Source organism: Dendrobates tinctorius, unplaced genomic scaffold (genome assembly GCF_039654945.1).
Source record: "Dendrobates tinctorius isolate UK_male_01 unplaced genomic scaffold, ASM3965494v1 ptg000075l, whole genome shotgun sequence".
Classification (NCBI taxonomy): domain Eukaryota; kingdom Metazoa; phylum Chordata; class Amphibia; order Anura; family Dendrobatidae; genus Dendrobates; species Dendrobates tinctorius.
Genome location: NW_027361743.1, coordinates 25,725,031 through 25,744,966, shown reverse-complemented (window position 1 = coordinate 25,744,966; position 19,936 = coordinate 25,725,031). Strand labels below are relative to the sequence as shown.

Sequence of the window (19,936 nt, the reverse complement as noted above, 5' to 3'; positions counted from 1 at the left end):
AGTGATTGGGCGCCAGCATCACGTGACAACTGCACGGAGCCAAGGGAGAGTGAATGCCTACACCATTGGAACGGCACTAGCATGGGAGGGGAGTATAGCATTTTTTTTTATGGGGGCCAAACATTTTGATCAATAAGGGGTTGTGCTAGTAGTGGATAACCCCTTTTACTGTGAAAGAACTCCAAAAAGCATCCCGATACAAGTAACTTGGGCAATTTCCCTGTGCAACCCTCCAAAAGGCAGCCCCATGTGATGTGATATCCATGTTTCTTTGCCCCCAAAAATACATTCTCAGACCACTCACACCGAGTCCCATGCCCTCATTTCCAATTTCACATGACTCCATGGTGTGCAGCCCCTCAGTCCCCTCCACGCTGGGCTCGGCGGTGCGGCCCCTCAGTCCCCTCCACGCTGGGCTCGGCGGTGCGGCCCCTCAGTCCCCTCCACGCTGGGCTCGGCGGTGCGGCCCCTCAGTCCCCTCCACGCTGGGCTCGGCGGTGCGGCCCCTCAGTCCCCTCCACGCTGGGCTCGGCGGTGCGGCCCCTCAGTCCCCTCCACGCTGGGCTCGGCCCCTCAGTCCCCTCCACGCTGGGCTCGGCCCCTCAGTCCCCTCCACGCTGGGCTCGGCGGTGCGGCCCCTCAGTCCCCTCCACGCTGGGCTCGGCCCCTCAGTCCCCTCCACGCTGGGCTCGGCGGTGCGGCCCCTCAGTCCCCTCCACGCTGGGCTCGGCGGTGCGGCCCCTCAGTCCCCTCCACGCTGGGCTCGGCGGTGCGGCCCCTCAGTCCCCTCCACGCTGGGCTCGGCGGTGCGGCCCCTCAGTCCCCTCCACGCTGGGCTCGGCGGTGCAGCCCCTCAGTCCTCTCCACGCTGGGCTCGGCGGTGCAGCCCCTCAGTCCTCTCCACGCTGGGTTCGGCGGTGCAGCCCCTCAGTCCTCTCCACGCTGGGCTCGGCGGTGCAGCCCCTCAGTCCTCTCCACCCTGGGCTCCGCGGTGCAGCCCCTCAGTCCTCTCCACCCTGGGCTCCGCGGTGCAGCCCCTCAGTCCTCTCCACCCTGGGCTCCGCGGTGCAGCCCCTCAGTCCTCTCCACACTGGGCTCCGCGGTGCAGCCCCTCAGTCCTCTCCACACTGGGCTCCGCGGTGCAGCCCCTCAGTCCTCTCCACACTGGGCTCCGCGGTGCAGCCCCTCAGTCCTCTCCACACTGGGCTCCGCGGTGCAGCCCCTCAGTCCTCTCCACACTGGGCTCCGCGGTGCAGCCCCTCAGTCCTCTCCACACTGGGCTCCGCGGTGCAGCCCCTCAGTCCTCTCCACACTGGGCTCCGCGGTGCAGCCCCTCAGTCCTCTCCACACTGGGCTCCGCGGTGCAGCCCCTCAGTCCTCTCCACACTGGGCTCCGCGGTGCAGCCCCTCAGTCCTCTCCACACTGGGCTCCGCGGTGCAGCCCCTCAGTCCTCTCCACACTGGGCTCCGCGGTGCAGCCCCTCAGTCCTCTCCACACTGGGCTCCGCGGTGCAGCCCCTCAGTCCTCTCCACACTGGGCTCCGCGGTGCAGCCCCTCAGTCCTCTCCACACTGGGCTCCGCGGTGCAGCCCCTCAGTCCTCTCCACACTGGGCTCCGCGGTGCAGCCCCTCAGTCCTCTCCACACTGGGCTCCGCGGTGCAGCCCCTCAGTCCTCTCCACACTGGGCTCCGCGGTGCAGCCCCTCAGTCCTCTCCACACTGGGCTCCGCGGTGCAGCCCCTCAGTCCTCTCCACACTGGGCTCCGCGGTGCAGCCCCTCAGTCCTCTCCACACTGGGCTCCGCGGTGCAGCCCCTCAGTCCTCTCCACACTGGGCTCCGCGGTGCAGCCCCTCAGTCCTCTCCACACTGGGCTCCGCGGTGCAGCCCCTCAGTCCTCTCCACACTGGGCTCCGCGGTGCAGCCCCTCAGTCCTCTCCACACTGGGCTCCGCGGTGCAGCCCCTCAGTCCTCTCCACACTGGGCTCCGCGGTGCAGCCCCTCAGTCCTCTCCACACTGGGCTCCGCGGTGCAGCCTCTCAGTCCTCTCCACACTGGGCTCCGCGGTGCAGCCCCTCAGTCCTCTCCACACTGGGCTCCGCGGTGCAGCCCTTCAGTCCTCTCCACACTGGGCTCCGCGGTGCAGCCCCTCAGTCCTCTCCACACTGGGCTCCATGGTGCAGCCCCTCAGTTCTCTCCACACTGGGCTCCATGGTGCAGCCCCTCAGTCCTCTCCACACTGGGCTCCATGGTGCAGCCCCTCAGTCCTCTCCACACTGGGCTCCATGGTGCAGCCCCTCAGTCCTCTCCACACTGGGCTCTATGGTCCAGCCCCTCAGTCCTCTCCTCACACGGCTCTATGGTCCAGCCCCTCAGTCCTCTCCTCACACGGCTCTATGGTCCAGCCCCTCGGTCCTCTCCTCACACGGCTCTATGGTCCAGCCCCTCGGTCCTCTCCACACTGGGCTCTATGGTGCAGCCCCTCGGTCCTCTCCTCACACGGCTCTATGGTCCAGCCCCTCAGTCCTATCCTCACACGGCTCTATGGTCCAGCCCCTCAGTCCTCTCCACACTGGGCTCTATGGTGCAGCCCCTCAGTCCTCTCCTCACACGGCTCTATGGTCCAGCCCCTCAGTCCTCTCCACACTGGGCTCTATGGTCCAGCCCCTCAGTCCTCTCCACACTGGGCTCTATGGTCCAGCCCCTCAGTCCTCTCCACACTGGGCTCTATGGTCCAGCCCCTCAGTCCTCTCCACACTGGGCTCTATGGTCCAGCCCCTCAGTCCTCTCCACACTGGGCTCTATGGTCCAGCCCCACAGTCCTCTCCTCACACGGCTCTATGGTGCAGCCCCTCGGTCCTCTCCTCACACGACTCCATGGTGCAGCCCGTCAGTCCTCTCCTCTCAGGGTTCTATGGTGCAGCCCCTCAGTCCTCTCCACACTGGGCTCTATGGTGCAGCCCTTCAGTCCTCTCCTCACACGGCTCTATGGTCCAGCCCCTCAGTCCTCTCCTCACACGGCTCTATGGTCCAACCCCTCAGTCCTCTCCACACTGGGCTCTATGGTGCAGCCCCTCGGTCCTCTCCTCACACGGCTCTATGGTCCAACCCCTCAGTCCTCTCCACACTGGGCTCTATGGTGCAGCCCCTCGGTCCTCTCCTCACACGGCTCTATGGTGCAGCCCCTCAGTCCTCTCCTCACACGACTCTATGGTCCAGCCCCTCGGTCCTCTCCACACTGGGCTCTATGGTGCAGCCCCTCGGTCCTATCCTCACACGGCTCTATGGTGCAGCCCCTCAGTCCTCTCCTCACACAGCTCTATGGTCCAGCCCCTCAGTCCTCTCCACACTGGGCTCTATGGTCCAGCCCCTCAGTACTCTCCTCACAGGGCTCCGTGGTGCAGCCCCTCGGTCCTCTCCTCACAGGGCTCCGTGGTGCAGCCCCTCAGTCCTCCCCTCACAGGGCTCCGTGGTGCAGCCCCTCAGTCCTCTCCTCACACGGCTCTGTGGTGCAGCCCCTCAGTCCTCTCCTCTCACAGCTCCATGGTGCAGCCCCTTAGTCCTCCCCTCACAGGGCTCCGTGGTGCAGCCCCTCAGTCCTCCCCTCACAGGGGTCCGTGGTGCAGCCCCTCAGTCCTCCCCTCACAGGGGTCCGTGGTGCAGCCCCTCAGTCCTCTTCAGCAGCCTCAGCACCACTCACAGTTCACACCGCTTCCTGGTATGGGGTCGTCAGTGGAATGGGGAGGCCCCGCCCCTTAGGGTGACATCATCCCCTCACATTGGAGCCACTCTATTGTAGATAGATACAGCCCTGTGCGCCACAGCTTCCCCTGCTCCCGCCGCTAACGGCACCCGAAAGCCTTTGTAACAGCCAACGTGCTGTCCGAAAGGGCTGATGGGAGATGTAGTCTCCACCTTCTGTGTCAGTGCTGCGGCTGCAGGAACAGAGCAGCAGACAGGACTACCTTTCCCGTCGTCCTGTGCGCTCTGGCGGCCGGGTCAGCTTTGTTTGCAGAGGGTTTGGCAGGAGGACAGCGCAGCCGGGGATTTAATATTTGTTTGAGTCGTTTGGCTCCTGGGTGACTGCAGCGCTGGATGTGCAGGTAATGGCGCGGGGGGAAGCGGACACTTCCCCCGTCTCACAATGGCCGGTTATAGCTTTGGTTCAACTTTCTGCTTCCAAGTGCAGAGTGTAAAGTCTGCACTGAGCTCTGCCGTCATGTCTGTGAGGACTGTGGAGGATGAGAGGATGCGCCCCCTGCTGGCCCTGAATGCTGCGGGGGGCACAGGTGACTCCTCATACATGTCCTGACTCTGCAGTACCGGGGGTCCTCAGGAGGGACCCCATATATACGGGGGTGAGGACGGCTGATGGGTTGTGGCTGCCGCGTGTCTGCTCGTCTCTGTGCTCCGTCCCGTAAAGACTTCATTTTTGCTTGCTGGTGTAAACCCCGCCGCTCTCCAGAATCTGGCACCGTTCTTCTTTTGTTCCTGCATCTCTCCGATCCGAAGATATGGCCGCCTCTTCCCTGTTTATAAATCTAGTCTTATATGACAACTGGGCGTGGTCTCCATGAAGACAACCTAAGAAGAGTTGAGCTCACACCCACTTGGCTAATAAGACTCCATTTACATGTAAGGAAGAGCTGACCGTACACCAGGATCTAAAGAGACAGCGGCATTTACATCAGGAATTCTTTATTTCTTTATTTTTTACATTTTTAGAGCAAACTGATAAATCTTCTATAAACTTGTCATTTTTTTTTTTCTATGGTACCAAGAGGATTGGGTCGGACCCATGCCTGTGCGCATGAAAACTTGCTTAGGATGATTTATCACTACTAAAGACAGAACATGGGCGCAGCAAGGCGTTTTGACATCGCTGCGCAAATGGTCAGTTTTGCTTTAACGCTTGTTGAGCACTTTTCAGGCTTTTTTGTGGCAGAATTTGCCTGAAAAAGACACCGTGTGCACATGTCCTTATCGTGGGGGAATTCTTAAAAACTGGTTCCTCCCTCCCTCCGGACCAGCTCCACGTTCACACCGGTCCTTGGGTGACAGCCCCGATGGGCATTCCTTCATTTTGATTTTTCCGTCCCACCTTCCAGGATAATGTTTTTTAGTTGTTGCTTTTTCTTGTTTTTGCTCTATAAAGATGCATTAGTGATTGTATTATGGGGATGGATGAGCTGTAGTTTTTATTATTATTTATTTATTTATTTATATTTTTTTTTGTTTAAGGGGTAGTTTGCAAAAAAAAAAAAAAAAAAAAATTCTGCCATTTGATTTTTTTCATATTCATTTATTTGATTAGTTTGGACGGTTGTGCAGAAATACTTTTTTTTTTTTTTTTTTAATTTTGCTCTGAGAAAAGGGGGGGATGTGAACACATACGGTATATTTTATATTTTTTACTTTTTGTATTATTTAAAGTCCATTTGAAGCGGTTTTTGATGTATGGTACCTCCCCGCCAAATCCATCATAAAAAAAAATAAACTGAACGTGCCCTTAGGTCTCATTTACGTGACCATATTTTTGGTCCGATTAATGAAAAAAACTTGATTGCATCCGGACTTATATCATTCAGTGGGGTATTGCAGATTAACTATTTTTTTAACCAAAATATTAATATGAATTATCTTAAAATTACATCTTATTTTTTCCCCTTATTTAATCTTTTATTTATTTTTGATAACTCTCAATATTATTTGATTTATTGATGTGTTCTGCTCCACAGCTCTTCTCCAACTATAACTTGCTCTCATTTTTATTTTAGTGATCCACCAGATTGGTATGGAATTAACCCTGCAGTTCCTGTAGAGCTGCAGAACCTAGAAGAATATGCCAGAAATGATTTCCTCTCCAGATTTCAGCAGTGATCCTAATTTTATGGCTCAGTACATGTCAAACATCGCGCGTGCTGGAGTCATAGTGAACTCTGCTTTCCCCAGCCTGGATCCGGGTGAAGATGCACAGACCCTGAGGCCTCCTAGTGCCCTTTCAGGAGCTCGGGTTCCCACGCCGTTCTCCGGCAGCAGTAGCCTATTGAGTGAAGACTCTTTCGAACACCAAAATCCTTTCCATAAACCAGCGCCCCACAAGCTGGACCATGCAGGACACATTTCAGTACATAGAGACCCTGATTGGGAAGGTGGCAGAAGTCGACCACTGAGCAGAGCGATGTTCAGAGAGGAGGACGTTCTAAGAGAAGAACTGAATGATCCACTATTAAAAAAACTGGAACAGGTAAAGCTGATATCAATTTCTCGTAGGGTTGGTGATTCCCATTACTTATACTTGTTGTTATTATCTTGAAGGTCTGCTTTTCTTCCCGAAACAGGGCCGCACTTGTTCATGGGCTCTAGATGCTCTTGCAGCCAAATAGGGTTAAGTTGCAGCACCATACACTGACCACAAACAAGTATCTGGGGGGAGAAAGTTGACCCTTTTTTCTTTTAGACAACACCTTTATTTTGTAAGTCCTAACTGCTCATTGTGCGATCCCGGTAACTAGAAGGTGGCGTGTTCAAGAGGTCAATCATGGCAGAACTTATTGACACATTGCATCATTTTGAGTGTTGTATTCTTCTGGCAAGTGTATAATGAGGTGTTATTTGTACCTTGAGAAGTGTTCCTTAGCTAAACTTACTATTATGCTGATGCAACACCTGCCCCGGGTGATAGTCTTTTGTTTTTCTGAGGAGCACTAACCCCTCAAATCGTAGTGTGTGAGGATAAACCTCCACAATAAACAGCTCATATTCCCAAATCTGAAAAGGTTTAAAAAAACACTGAAAGCAGGAAATATGTTAAATACATTAAAGAAGCCCTCCTCCTATCAAATTTTTTATCCTCTCAACATATTGCAGTCACCATATTATAAAGCATTGTGCACTTACAATTGTTCATTTTTATTTTCTACCAGCTAATTCTTCTCTTTTACATTAGATCTATGGCCTCACATGATTAAAAACTGGCTAGCTGCATTCTTCTAAGCTGCATGTAGAAACAGGAGGTCAATTTACACTGCGCATGTCATGAGTCACTGCAAAAGTCACTGGCAGGGAGAGGAGCAGAGCAGCTGGGTCAGCAGGTGAATGATAAATGCAGGGACAAGAGACTTCCTATTTCTACATAGAGCAGAGAAAATAGAATTAACGGAGTAGAAAAGCAAAATGAGCAATTGTAAGCTCACAGTGCTGTATAATATGATTGCAGTGTATCAAAACTTTGATGGGAGTGCTTCTTTAATTTTACGGTAGTTTCCTGTTTAGTTTATGTAGTCTCTGTTGGTTCAGCAAGATCCACATGACCTATACAGCCAATCGCTGTTCTTGGTTGGAATACTTGCATGTATGGTTTGAAATCTGTGAGATCCGTGATTGGCTGCAGTGCTGACATGAATGATGGATGTGACACCCATCACTGCAGGAATGGCAGTGACTGCGGAAGTAGTGGGACATTCATTAAGCGACTAATCCTTAATTACTTTAAATTTAAATAATAATCCTTTTTTATATATATAAAATCCCAGGCAATGCCTTTAAAAGGTCATCCTGGCAAATACATTATCGTTCAGTATCAGCAAACTACATTTTTTTCATCTTCTTCTGCCTCTGCATCCAGCTTCACAGAGCTGAATGGGCAATACTCTTGTTATCTGCTAAAGCTACAGTGCCTTGTAAAAGTATTCGGCCCCCTGGAACTTTTCAACCTTTTCCCACATATCATGCTTCAAACATAAAGATATCAAATGTAAATTTTTGGTGAAGAATCAACAAGAACAACAAGTGGGACACATTTGTGAAGTTGAACGAAATTTATTGGTTAATTTAAATTTTTGTGGAAATTCAAAAACTGAAAAGTGGGGCGTGCAATATTATTCCGCCCTTTTAACTTAATACTTTGTTGCTCCACCTTTTCCTGCGATTACAGCTGCAAGTCGCTTGGGGTATGTCTCTATCAGTTTTGTACTTACATCGAGAGACTGAAATTCTTGCCCATTCTTCTTTGGCAAACAGCTCGAGCTCAGTGAGGTTTGATGGAGATCGTTTGTGAACAGCAGTTTTCATCTCTTTCCACAGATTCTCGATTGGATTCAGGTCTGGACTTTGACTTGGCCATTCTAACACCTGGATACGTTTATTTGTGAACCATTCCATTGTAGATTTTGCTTTATGTTTGGGATCATTGTCTTGTTGGAAGACAAATCTCCGTCCCACTCTCAAGTCTTTTGCAGACTCCAACAGGTTTTCTTCAAGAATGGTCCTGTATTTGGCTCCATCCATCTTCCCATCAATTTTAACCATCTTGCCTGTCCCTGCTGAAGAAAAGCAGGCCCAAACCATGATGCTGCCACCACCATATTTGACAGTGGGCATGGTGTGTTCAGGATGATGAGCCGTGTTGCTTTTACGCCAAACATATCGTTTGTAATTGTTGCCAAAAAATTTGATTTTGGTTTAATTAGTCATTTAGGACAACATTGGATCATTCAGAGATCTACAATGAACTTCTGGAGTGAGTTTGCTGCACTGAAATTAAAGGGGCCGAATAATATTGCACGCCCCACTTTTCAGTTTTTGAATTTCCATAAAAATTTAAAATAACCAATAAATATCGTTCAACTTCACAATTGTGTCCCACTTGTTGATTCTTCACCAAAAATTTACATTTGGTATCTTTATGTTTGAAGCATGTGGGAAAAGGTTGAAAAGTTCCAGGGGGCCGAATACTTTCGCAAGGCACTGTATATTTCGCATCAGTGCCCCGCTTCTCCTCAGTGCTGCACACCCCAGCCTCTGTTTGCATTTGCTCTTCTGGGATGCACAACCTCTTCAACTCTATGCATTGTACTCTAGGAACAAAAATGATAATCGCTAGTGATGAGCAAGCTTGCTCGTGTGCCAAGAATGTCTTCAGCATGCTCGAAAAATGTTAAGAGTCCCCACGACTGCATATCTCACGGCTGTTCGACAGCCTCAATACATGCATGCATTGCCTGTTTGTGTGGGAAATCCCTGCATGTGTTGCAGCTATCGAACAGCTGTGAGACATGCATGTGCATGGACTCTTAACATATTATTATTCGAGCACGCCAAAGACACTCGGTTAGCACTCGAGCATGCTTGGATAACGCCTTATCCGAACATGTTCGCACATCACTAGTAATCACAAACCTGCTTGTAATTGTTCTTTGTATCATAAAATAACACTGGAGCTGGAAGATAAACACATTGGCCCCGATTCATCAAGACCGGCATTGTTTACATCAGTCTTGATGAGGGGGTGTGTTGAAGTCAGAGGCGCCTCTTTCATGAAGTGGCATGCGCCTCCATGCACCTTACCATAAGTCTTACTCCAGTCAGTGATTGGAATAAGACTTGTGTTAATAAGTATGCTGCAACTTGTCATGAATCAGGCGAGCGGGCATGACCATACCCCATATCGTCCGAGCTCCACCATGTTTTTTTTTTTTTTATCCAGCCAAAACTCAGGAAAACGCCCAAATATACATAGTTTAAAAATTTTGCGACTTTTCAAAGTGTTTTACACCATACGGCGTGTGATGAATTGTGGCCTATGGGCCCAATTCATTGATGAATTTGCTTCCCCACCACCCCCCTTGTTTTTGGGGGTTTTCGCTTGCTGTCATTTACACCTTATTCTTGTTTTAATATGCACTTTAATGCGGTCTCTGATTCGGGCTGCTCTTGATTCAAGCAGCATGAATCAGCGGACAAGGTTCCCTTTTAAGATGGCACACCTTTGGGTTTGTATGTAAATTGTGCCACTTGTTTGCATCTGCCATCTTTTCAGCAGTCTGGATTACACAACAGCTCATTAAACCTGACATTGTTTGTTTCTTTTGTAGCTTAAAGAAATACAACAGCAGAAACAAGAGCAGTTAAAGCAGCAGCAAATGGAGCAGCTACATAAGCTCATGGAGGAGCAGAAATTGCTGCTTAATTTAGTGTCTCGGCAGCCACCATACTCTGGTATGTACCCCCAACTTACCCGTGTGATATGGCTTGAGTTATCGCAGGTGGATGTAGATGGCTGTTCTAAAAATTGGGCAGTCATGTAAAATAATACACCCGTCTGATCCAACCCTTATGCCTCATAAACACAAGAAGGCATGTACCTTAATGGGTGGCCTATTAATAACCAAGTTGTGATACAGCCAGGTGCATAAGACCTGAGAGATAGATAGCAGCTACAAGGCTCTCTCAAAGAATGTAATCAAATAGCCTCCGTCATATAATTCAAACGGCAGCTCATCCTAGTGATGTCAGGACTAGAGTCGAACACATATGTTTGGAATCGGTTGCTGAATCTGAATTTGCCATATTTGTGCCTTATTGATACCTTAATCGTGCCGAATTTATTTTTGACAGTCAATTCCGAACATATTCGTTCATTTCTACTCCCATTGACTCCAATGATGTTCGGCTATGTTTGGCTAATACTGCAAAAACGATATTCGCTGATGATCGTAGTTGGAACCAAATTTTTAAAAATTTGTTCTACTCTTGTCAGTACAGACTGCCGTCTGAAGAAACGCTGCTTCCGAGAGGTCTCCATAACAGACCATTATTGTAAGCACACATACCGGAGCTACTGGAGAACTACATGACAGAGAAAATATAAATCTTTTCAGCTGAATGAGGACTGAGGCTGGATAAAAAATCCTTTGTGCTCAGTCAGGGAGGAGAAGATTAGAAGATTTATTTCTTCCGTTGCACAGCTCACAGGTATATGTGCGTATGATGGAGCTCCTCTGTCAGTTGAGACACAGGTCTTGATAGCTGTTATCTTCAGGCTGCTGTCTGTTCACATGTCCATTAATAATCCATTAGAATGAATTAAGCAGCAATCCGTTGGTAAAAAAGTTGTGCTGACACAACTTTTTAGTCCGTTTTTAACAAAACTCATCTCTTGATCTCTGCTGGATCCATTTTGTTAACTTTGTAGTTTATGGAAAACGAGTCAGTTAAAATATCCATAGTCTTCTATTTCTAATGGATTCCACAAGCAAATAATGGATATGCTAGAAATGGGAGAACAACAGATGGCTAATTAACAGATGTGTTGTCCATAGACTTCAGTGTTAAATCCCCTTTCCTGGATCAGTTTTTATTTTCAAAAACGGACTAAAAAGTTCTGTCTGCGCAACTTTTTTGCCAACAGATTTGCTGCTGGATCCATTCTGACAGATCATTCCTGGACATGTGAACACAGCCTAAGATAGGCTGCCATTTGAATTATGTGATGGGCAATTTTATTACATTTTTGGAGGACCCCTTTCATGACCCCAGACATCCTGTATCACATGGACCGTCCTTTGTCTTTAATGGACAGTGTGCAATGCTTTCTTTTCTGTGATGGCACTAAAGAGGAATTAAACACTTATTGGTGGGATCCCCAGTTGTCTACAGATAATTGCTGATGCTCATTGTCAGAGGAGCCTTCAGGATTGTCCAAAGATTACACACTCTTTAAAACGGACAGTCAATAAGGCAACTGTATATTCTGCCATCCAATATAAGGACAAAAGGCCGACGTCTCTGATAAATTCTTAGCAGCTTTTACATTTTCATTATAATCAGGTTACAAACGGGGACAGTGTTTCTGTTTTGACGCGTTTCGACTTGAATAGTCTTAATCGAAATGCATCAACACCGGAACACTGTCCTGTTTGTGACCTGATTTTAGTGAAAGTGTAATAAAGCTGCCAATATTTTATCTGAGACGCCGGCCTTATGTTTTTATATTGGATTTTCTTTGCTTGGCAGAGGAGCTTGCTGGACCTCCGAAACCTGTGCGATGGTGGATACCTGCAACGGTGAGCTCTAGTTTTCTGCTTTTGCCTGTATACTGCCATATTGTTATAAGAGACCAGTCTTTTCCTTTGATATTAAAAACATGCAACATGTCATCATATGACAAAATTGATATAAGGGGTTGTTTGGACTCGGAATAAAAGTTTGCAGTCACTCTGTGCAACAGTGACAAATTTTGAAAGCGTGCGGTGCGCACACTAGCGATTGCCCGCTCTTCCCTGTTCAGTCGCTTGACTACATGTATGCGATTTTGTGGTCACTCATGTGATGACTACAGTCATCAGGCTCATCAACAAGCGTCTGATCACCGGCTGGGGCTAATTACATTCTTCGCGGTCTAGAAATGACAAGGTGCATACAACGGAAGCATAATATAACTCCCACCACCCTGTGCAGACTTTGTAATTCCTGTTGTGTTGTCTGATGATTTACGCATAGTGTCTGAACTCTGGCAATTAACGAACAGCACGCCTGAGGCCTGCAGTGAGTAGCTGGTGGTTTTCACTGGAGATTGACAGGTGAAGCTCCTGTGGTTTGCACGGCTTGTGTGTAGTTAGCCGGATAGACCAGAGTGACTGCAACTCTATACTTGGGTTGTTATAGCAATGCGTGAATAATAGGAAGCAGAAATGTCACTGGATTTATTATAATGGTAGCATGTAATATTGTAAATATTCATACATTTACTTTGTGTACCCTGTTTTAGTATGTGGTGTATGATTCATTGGTAATACCTTGAAAAATTATTTAATAATGTTTTTGATGTAGACATTATTATAACTTCAGCACCTCTTGGACTTTATAAATAATCACTGAAGCCTTTGGGTGGATTTATTTTGGACGATTATCGGGAATGAGCTTTACTAAGAATGTTCGTTTCCTGATAATCTGGCAGTGTAAACAGGTTGTCCATCACCTAATGAATGAGCCAATCACATGTTCGTTGGGTGAAATGATTCTTACTCTCTTAAAAGCCATCGTTCTCGGCAGCACATCATCTTGTATAAACAGGACACGTGCTGCCAAGAATAAGTGACTGCCAATGTGCAGAGAACGATCTATTACTGATTTAGCAAATCCTGCTTTGAGCAGGGGGTTGGACCAGATGGCCCAGGAGGTCCCTTCCAACTCTACGATTCTATGATCACTCTGTGCACATGGGAAGTGCAGTTGGACTATACAGGTCGTTTAACGACTGCCTTTCGGCTTTTTTGTAACTGCTCGGAATAGCAATAGTGGAATTCCCTTAAGGGAAAAAGGAGACAAGATGGCGCTTTCTGAAGCTAGTAAGCTAAAAAAAAAGTTTAAATCTAAAGAAGAGAATTTGCTAACCTAATGGAGTTGTGCATATTTGGGCACAACTCCTAAAAATGCATGAAATAAGTCCAATAGGTGCAGCTGGCGCGTTGTGCTTATGGAAATTCTTCCAAGAGAGTTCCGACAGCACCTAATGAGGGTGAAGATTCCAGGTGAAGGGCATTCCCAGGGTACCACATGTAATCAAGTTGCCAAAAAACTACTAGAAGTGTAAAACAATTTAGCTAAAAACGCAACACATTTTAGCTGTATCCAGCCTCTTGAAGAATGCTGGATACAGCCGAAATGTGGTGTTTTTAAATTTATATTTTATATATCATCTTGTACTTTTTTAATTTGATTACATCTGCTACCGTGGGTGTGCCCATCACCTGGTATCTAGTGATGAGCGAGTATACTCGTTACTCGAGATTTCCCGAACATGCTCGGGTGTTCTCCGAGTACTTTGGTGGGCTGGTAGCTTTAGTTTGTGTCCACCGCAGCTGCATGATTAGTAGCTGCTAGACAGACTGAATACATGTGTGGAATGCCTGTTTGTTACGAAATCCCCACATGTATTCAGGTTGCCTAGCAACCACAAATCATGCAGCTGCGGCGACACAAACTAAATCTCCGAGCACCCCCAAAATACTCGGAGAACACCCGAGCATTCTCAGAAAACTCGAGTAACGAGTTTGCTCGCTCATCACTACTGGTATCTTCATCGTCATGTAAGTGATTGGTAGTCATTTAACAGCCACCGTTGGCCAGTGTAAAGTCACACTAAGAAATGTTCCAATATGTTATTACAGTGCTCTTGCGTGTCCAGCGCTCCATTCTGATGGGGGATGTTGGACACTTTCTCATAGGTGATGATGAGACTTCGACTGATCAGACTCATCACCTATCCTTTGCTCCCCTACTTATTGAAGAGAGTAACACCACTGCAGAGTTTGTGTTTGGCCATGGCATAAAATAAGCCTGCATAGACACTTTATACACCAAAGGTAGATCAGGGTTGAGGAATTAATTTTCCCAAGGGGCCTCATCACAGACTGTGACTGTCGTGGAGGCCAATCCAACCCACCAAGCTTAAATCTGCTTATTATTGTTGTTTTACATAATTCTGCTCAAGATTAAGTGATGAAATTTAAAGGGAAGGTGTCAGATTACCGGAGATCACTGGAGCTGTGTGTGAGGAGGCGGAGACAGAGCAGGAGGACAGTGGAGCAGGAAGCAGAGTACAGAAATTTGTGCTCAGCAGATAGCACTGGGCTACAGTAAAATGGCGCCCAGCCACACCTACAGCAGTGAATGGTGCAGCCCACAGGGGCGTGCCCAGTTCACTGCTAATGACGCAGCAATGTTAGAGATGGGGTTGGGAACCGACCACAGTCTCCTATGTCCAGGGACGGCCATATTTGCAGACTGTATGAGTCCTCCACAGATCTGCAAATCAAGATGGCAGCGCCCAGTGGCTATATTAAAACATTATTACAAACAAACCATAAATCCTAGTTAGTACAACATTTGCTGAAACAACATGTTTTGTTACTTACTCTTTTTTTGCAAATTATATAAAATTGCGGCACCTTCCCTTTAAATCGAGTGACTCTCTGCTACTGTTAATACATGTGTTCTTACTTGTAGCAGCTAATAAAAACCATAAACTTTACTGCTTCTTATAAAGTTTACATAAAGCAGCAAATTATTCTGCTCCAGTTATTTAGCTTTTGAACCCTAATCAACAGCTCACAACACAAAATGATGCCCTTCACAGTCCCCACACAGCCCCTCAAAAACTATAATGTCCCCACAAACAGGGCTGTGGAGTCAGTAAGTCAAATCTCCGATTCCTCAATTTCCCTAACTCCTGACCCCACAGTGCTGATCACTACGAAGCATGTAGATAATGGGCAGCACAGATTCGCCTCCACTAAAAGCCCAGATCCTTAGATCAGGAACAGAACAGACATTTATAGGACATTTCACAACTTTCCCAAATTATTCTAAAAACATTTACAGCACAGCCTGCATTGTACTACTGTTCCCAAGTTTTATATATTTTAGGATTTGGTCCATTTTATACCGACTGACTCCACCAAAATAGATACCGTCTCCACAGCCCTGCCCACAAACCCTCTTATGCGGTATGATGTCCCCACAAAGCCCACCAAACTGTGTGATGTCCCCACACAGTACTATAACCTCACACAGTATATCCCCACACAGCCACCCCTACGCAGTATGTACCCTAAAAAAACCCTACACAGTATGATGTCCCTACAATTTCCCACAATGTACTGTGAATTAGAAAAAAATTAATTGTAGAAGCTGCAAAGGAGGCGACTGCGTGGTGCGGGACGTCACTGAATTCAGCCCTTTGGCTGTCCCAATCCACAGGCCGCACCGTAACACCCAAATACTCGCACTTTGCCCAGGTCTGGTGTAGATGGTTTTTTACATCTACAGTAATGGCAATGTTGCTTTATTTTGATTCTTTGGTGGATTAGGATATGTCACTCTCCACAAGGAGAAGCCTTACCCCTTAGATCCCTCTCATTTTGGCCAAATCAGATCTCATCCTTTGCACCGACGAGGGGCAATACCCCGAAATGCCATGTCTGCAAATTGAGATTCTGATTTGGCTTTTGTCTTAAGTCGTACTGAAATGCTTGTTAAAGGGTCGATACTGACTTGTAGGATTCACTGCTTCCTATAGGTGGTGGTATAGGAGTTCAAGTCCTCTTCCTTTCTGAAGAGACAATTTGCATATTTATGATAGGAAAGATATGGTTTAAAAAATGTAAAAATAAAAGTTGTTTCCAGAGTCAGTTCTTGCCCAAGTGTCCTGTTAGGTCATATGGATGTAACGGGGCAACGAGATAAATGGAGCAATGTCTTTTTAAGTATTCTAAACGCTCTAACTACCAGAACACTGTTTTCTGACAACGACTCAGTATAAAATGTGTCAAATTGACTAAAATTTCCTCTGTTACAGAACACGAGCAGCAGAGCCTCATATCGGGCCAACTTGGCAGCTCAATGTCCCAAAAACATCCTTCACGCCTCATGTCCCCTGTCCGTGGAAACATCCCCAGAGATTCTGCTTACATGAGGCAGGAACTGCTTGCCAAAGACAGAAGTCCATCTAGGCCGCCTTCTGTTTCTGTTCGAGAACTTAGTCCTGAAAAGTCCAAAACGCTAGAGGAGTTGTTAAATGAGGAGGACGCTGAAGATGACTCCGGTAAGTAAAATTCAGCCTTGTTTTGTCTTGGGATTCAATAAATATTTGAGGATAGTATATGTGTCTATAATACACCATGTATAGTTATGTGTTTTCCACCTTTTGGGGCAATGATTTATTGAATGCGTATCTTTTGGTGTAAGAATAATTTTTGGAATTGGGTTTCATTAAATTCCACTGCTTTCCTTCTATATACATTCTATTACATTGTCTACTGCTGGCTGCAGAATGAGATAACTGATATCTATCAGTTTTCCCATTTTCGGGAAGTTCTGTGGAGGTGAAAAATGACCCCACAGTAGGGTGAGCCTATTAAAGGAGAGAAATATTTTTTAAAAAATGGTATCGTTCACCTGCAGGGTTATATGGTAACCTCCATAACAATTGCCAGTCGGCTGAAGGGAAAGCTCTTGCTGCTAAAGCTGTACAAAGAGGGTTTTTTATTTAACGACGCGTTTCGACGCCGTGGCTGCGTTTTTGGTCTTTTTCAAGTTTAAAAGCTAACCGGTAACAAACTGTCATATAAAGGCATCTATAGTCTGAAATGGGCGCCAAGTGGCATAGGACACGCTCGTTCAGGGGTTGCAATACCCGTTCACAAAAATAGGGAGGAAATGGCACGGAGAAAAGAAATGACGAGGAAGAAATGTATAAAGTGTCATGAGGGGAGGACGGAAGGAGAAAAAGGGAAATGAACTGAATTTGAAAATAGGGAGACAGAAAGCGGTTGAGTGCACGGGGATCAAACTTAGTTAAAGAGGCAAAACTAGAGAGTGAGAGAGTGTTGATCGCGCTGACAGGTGGCGCCCTTGGTGTCCTATGCGGATAAATGCATGAATTGGGAGTTAGGTTTACAGCAGAAAAAGATGAATAAGATAAAGGAGAGGAAGAAGGAGGAAAAAAGTCATGTAAAGGGAGATGGAGGAGAGGAAAAGAGAACTGGTAAAAGTAGGTTCGCATAGGTTGATAATATGAAGAAAATCGATTTGAAATGGATTTTTGTGAGCCCTGTGGTTTTCTAAAATGCCATGCAGAATGAGGAGCCACTCTAGGATTTCAAAGTTGTTGTTTTGTTTTTTTTTACCCCCAGGATATTATACAGAAATTAATAGTTATAGATATTAGAAGTGATGTGGAAATTATGTGTAAAACCAGAAAAATGGAAATTATTGAACAGAGAAGGTGTTGTGAGGGTTATTTTTTAAAAAGTGAAATGACAAAGATATATGTACCAGAAATGAAGAGTGAGGGCAAAAAAAAAAAAGCATCAAAGCGTAGTTTTGTGAACAGTCTAGATTTATAAAAAGTAATGAAGAATAGGTTAGGAATAAAGTGGTTGAGTAAATAAGAAAGAGTAGTTATGAATAAAAGTTTTATCTTTTTCTCTCATTGCCAAAAAAAAAAAAAAAAGCGAAGATATGGAGTTTGATAGTAGGGAGGTTGAGCTGAAAAGGAATAAGGATTGAAGTGTAAAGGAATTGTAGAAAGAAATGTAAAGCAGGAAACTGTTGACCTTGAGAAAGTCGTAAGATAAATGTGAGGAGTAGGAGTTGGTGGAAAATAGGAAGTGTTTCTAGAAATTTGTTTTGAAGAAAAATATGGAAAACACTTCAATTGTGAAATTACTGGGAACACCCGCCGATCAGCTGTTATCGATGGTGGTGCCCACCGTCTGGAAACAGTCCCTTGGAGAGCTGTTCCGTCTTCTGATAGTGGTACTACACGTCCGACTCCTATTGATTTGAATGGGAGGTGGATGTGCCGTACCAAGCATCGACCGCTGTGAGAAGACTGCCAGCTCCGCAAGTGAGTTTTTCCAGCCGCCAACACCAACAACAGCTGATCGGTGAGGGTGTTTGTTGTCTGACCCCAATCGATCAGACATTGATGACATATCCTGTTTAAGTATAAAATTCTTTTATAAGCAAAAAAAATCCCCAGCAAGACACAAATGATGAGCAATCAAGGAGTAACAAAGTATTGTGTGTTTCTAATAATCTCATTATGTTAATAAACAGATAAATGATGGTAATGACTAGTAAGGGTGTGTTCTTATTGTGGTCAGAATAGATAAGATAACTATATAAACTATGTAAAATATAAGTAATGAAATCTGGAAAAAAATGAATGCTAAATGAACAGTGGATAAAAAAAAAAAATGTAGCCACAAAGGGAATTCATACTCTTACGGAGTGTCTTGGTTTTGCCAATATATTGTAAAATTAAAGGAACACAGTGTGAGACAGAACACGTACAGCGATTGGCAGTCTATATGCGATTTTATTGGGAATATGGGTGTAACAGAATGTTTGTGCCCCATGTGTTCATACAGCCCCGTCCAATTCATTTTTTTTTTTTTTTTTTGTGTATTCCATCCCCTGAAGTTGGCCCACCTTATCACTCTGAAGGAGTATTTGTTTCTTCTAAGACTTTTACTGAGCTCCTCTCAGCTGATGTACAGTATGAGCACAGACCACATCAAAGTAGAATGCGCAGGAAGTAAAGAGCCTGTAAACAACACATGGTGAAACATTTTTAATGAAACCCAAATTGTAAAAATGATTTTAGCACAAAGTACATACCGTACATTTTAAGTAAAAAAAACAAAAACCCAATATGCACAATCCCTTTCATGAGATAATATTATTATAGGTGATGATTTAGAATCTGAAGATTCTTCACGGGGAGAAGATTCCTCCCGGGTATTGCGAGAACTGCACAATAAGAAAAATGCGGAGGACAGGTGAGTGATTTACCCCCCAGGGAGGGGGAAAGCCGAGATAATTAGCGGTGTATCTGTCATTCTTCTTACTATTTATGCTGGTTAGGGTCCCACCTGTCATGCTGTCTGCGCGGACGGTGGCTATGATTTTTAATATGATGGTATATAAAAGACACCTCTAACCTGAGACTTGCATGCATGTGAACTTGCCATCTTTTGAGTTTGAAGATTAATATAATTAGTTATCACTCACGGAGCAGTTAGATATATTGGTTTATTATAGGATTTTCTTGTAGTCGGAAACATAGTAAGTTTGCAAAATATAGAATAGATGAAAGAAAAGTAAAGTAAGTTATTTGCGGCACTCCTCTGTATCCGTCAACAAGAGATGGATTTACTTATACTGGAAGGAAAACAACGACGGTAGGAAAACGACGCGTTTCAGAGTTCTGATCAGTGTCACTTTATGTGGTAATATTTAAAAAATTTGGCCTGGTCATGAAGGTCAAAATTGACTCCGTCACTAAAGGGTTAAATCGCCAGTGACCGGCAAACAAGCTTCTAGCCATGTTATAATGCTGTGCATTGTTTCTTGTAAATTGACCTTAAAGGGACTCTATCAACATAGAAAGACTGATCAAACTAAGTCCGGCCACCTGCTTGTTTCTCTCGATCTCCACCAGAGCAAGAGAAGGGTGGAGATAGATGGGAACCAAGCAGGTGGGAAGGTATATATATAAATGATTGGCCCCGCCATGAAGCACCTGGCACCTTTTATTAGTTTGGACAGTCACTCTCTGCTGTCAATATCACATATTTGATGGATTAC

General features: G+C 46.0%; 1 protein-coding gene across 2 annotated transcripts in view; it reads left to right on the top strand.

Moving 5' to 3' along the window:
* The first annotated feature begins 3,818 nt into the window (after positions 1-3,818).
* CPAP (centrosome assembly and centriole elongation protein) overlaps positions 3,819-19,936 on the top strand; it is a 73,787-nt gene continuing 57,669 nt past the window's right edge. Inside the window, exons 1-6 of one of the 2 annotated variants that reach the window (XM_073583108.1) lie at positions 3,819-4,101; positions 4,780-4,891; positions 5,776-6,245; positions 9,874-9,997; positions 16,140-16,385; positions 19,038-19,128. In XM_073583108.1, coding sequence (XP_073439209.1) covers positions 5,841-6,245; positions 9,874-9,997; positions 16,140-16,385; positions 19,038-19,128 — 866 coding nt within the window. In that variant the 5' untranslated portion in view covers positions 3,819-4,101; positions 4,780-4,891; positions 5,776-5,840. The remainder of the gene's footprint in view (positions 4,102-4,779; positions 4,892-5,775; positions 6,246-9,873; positions 9,998-16,139; positions 16,386-19,037; positions 19,129-19,936) is intronic. The other variant, XM_073583107.1, reaches the window with a different exon arrangement.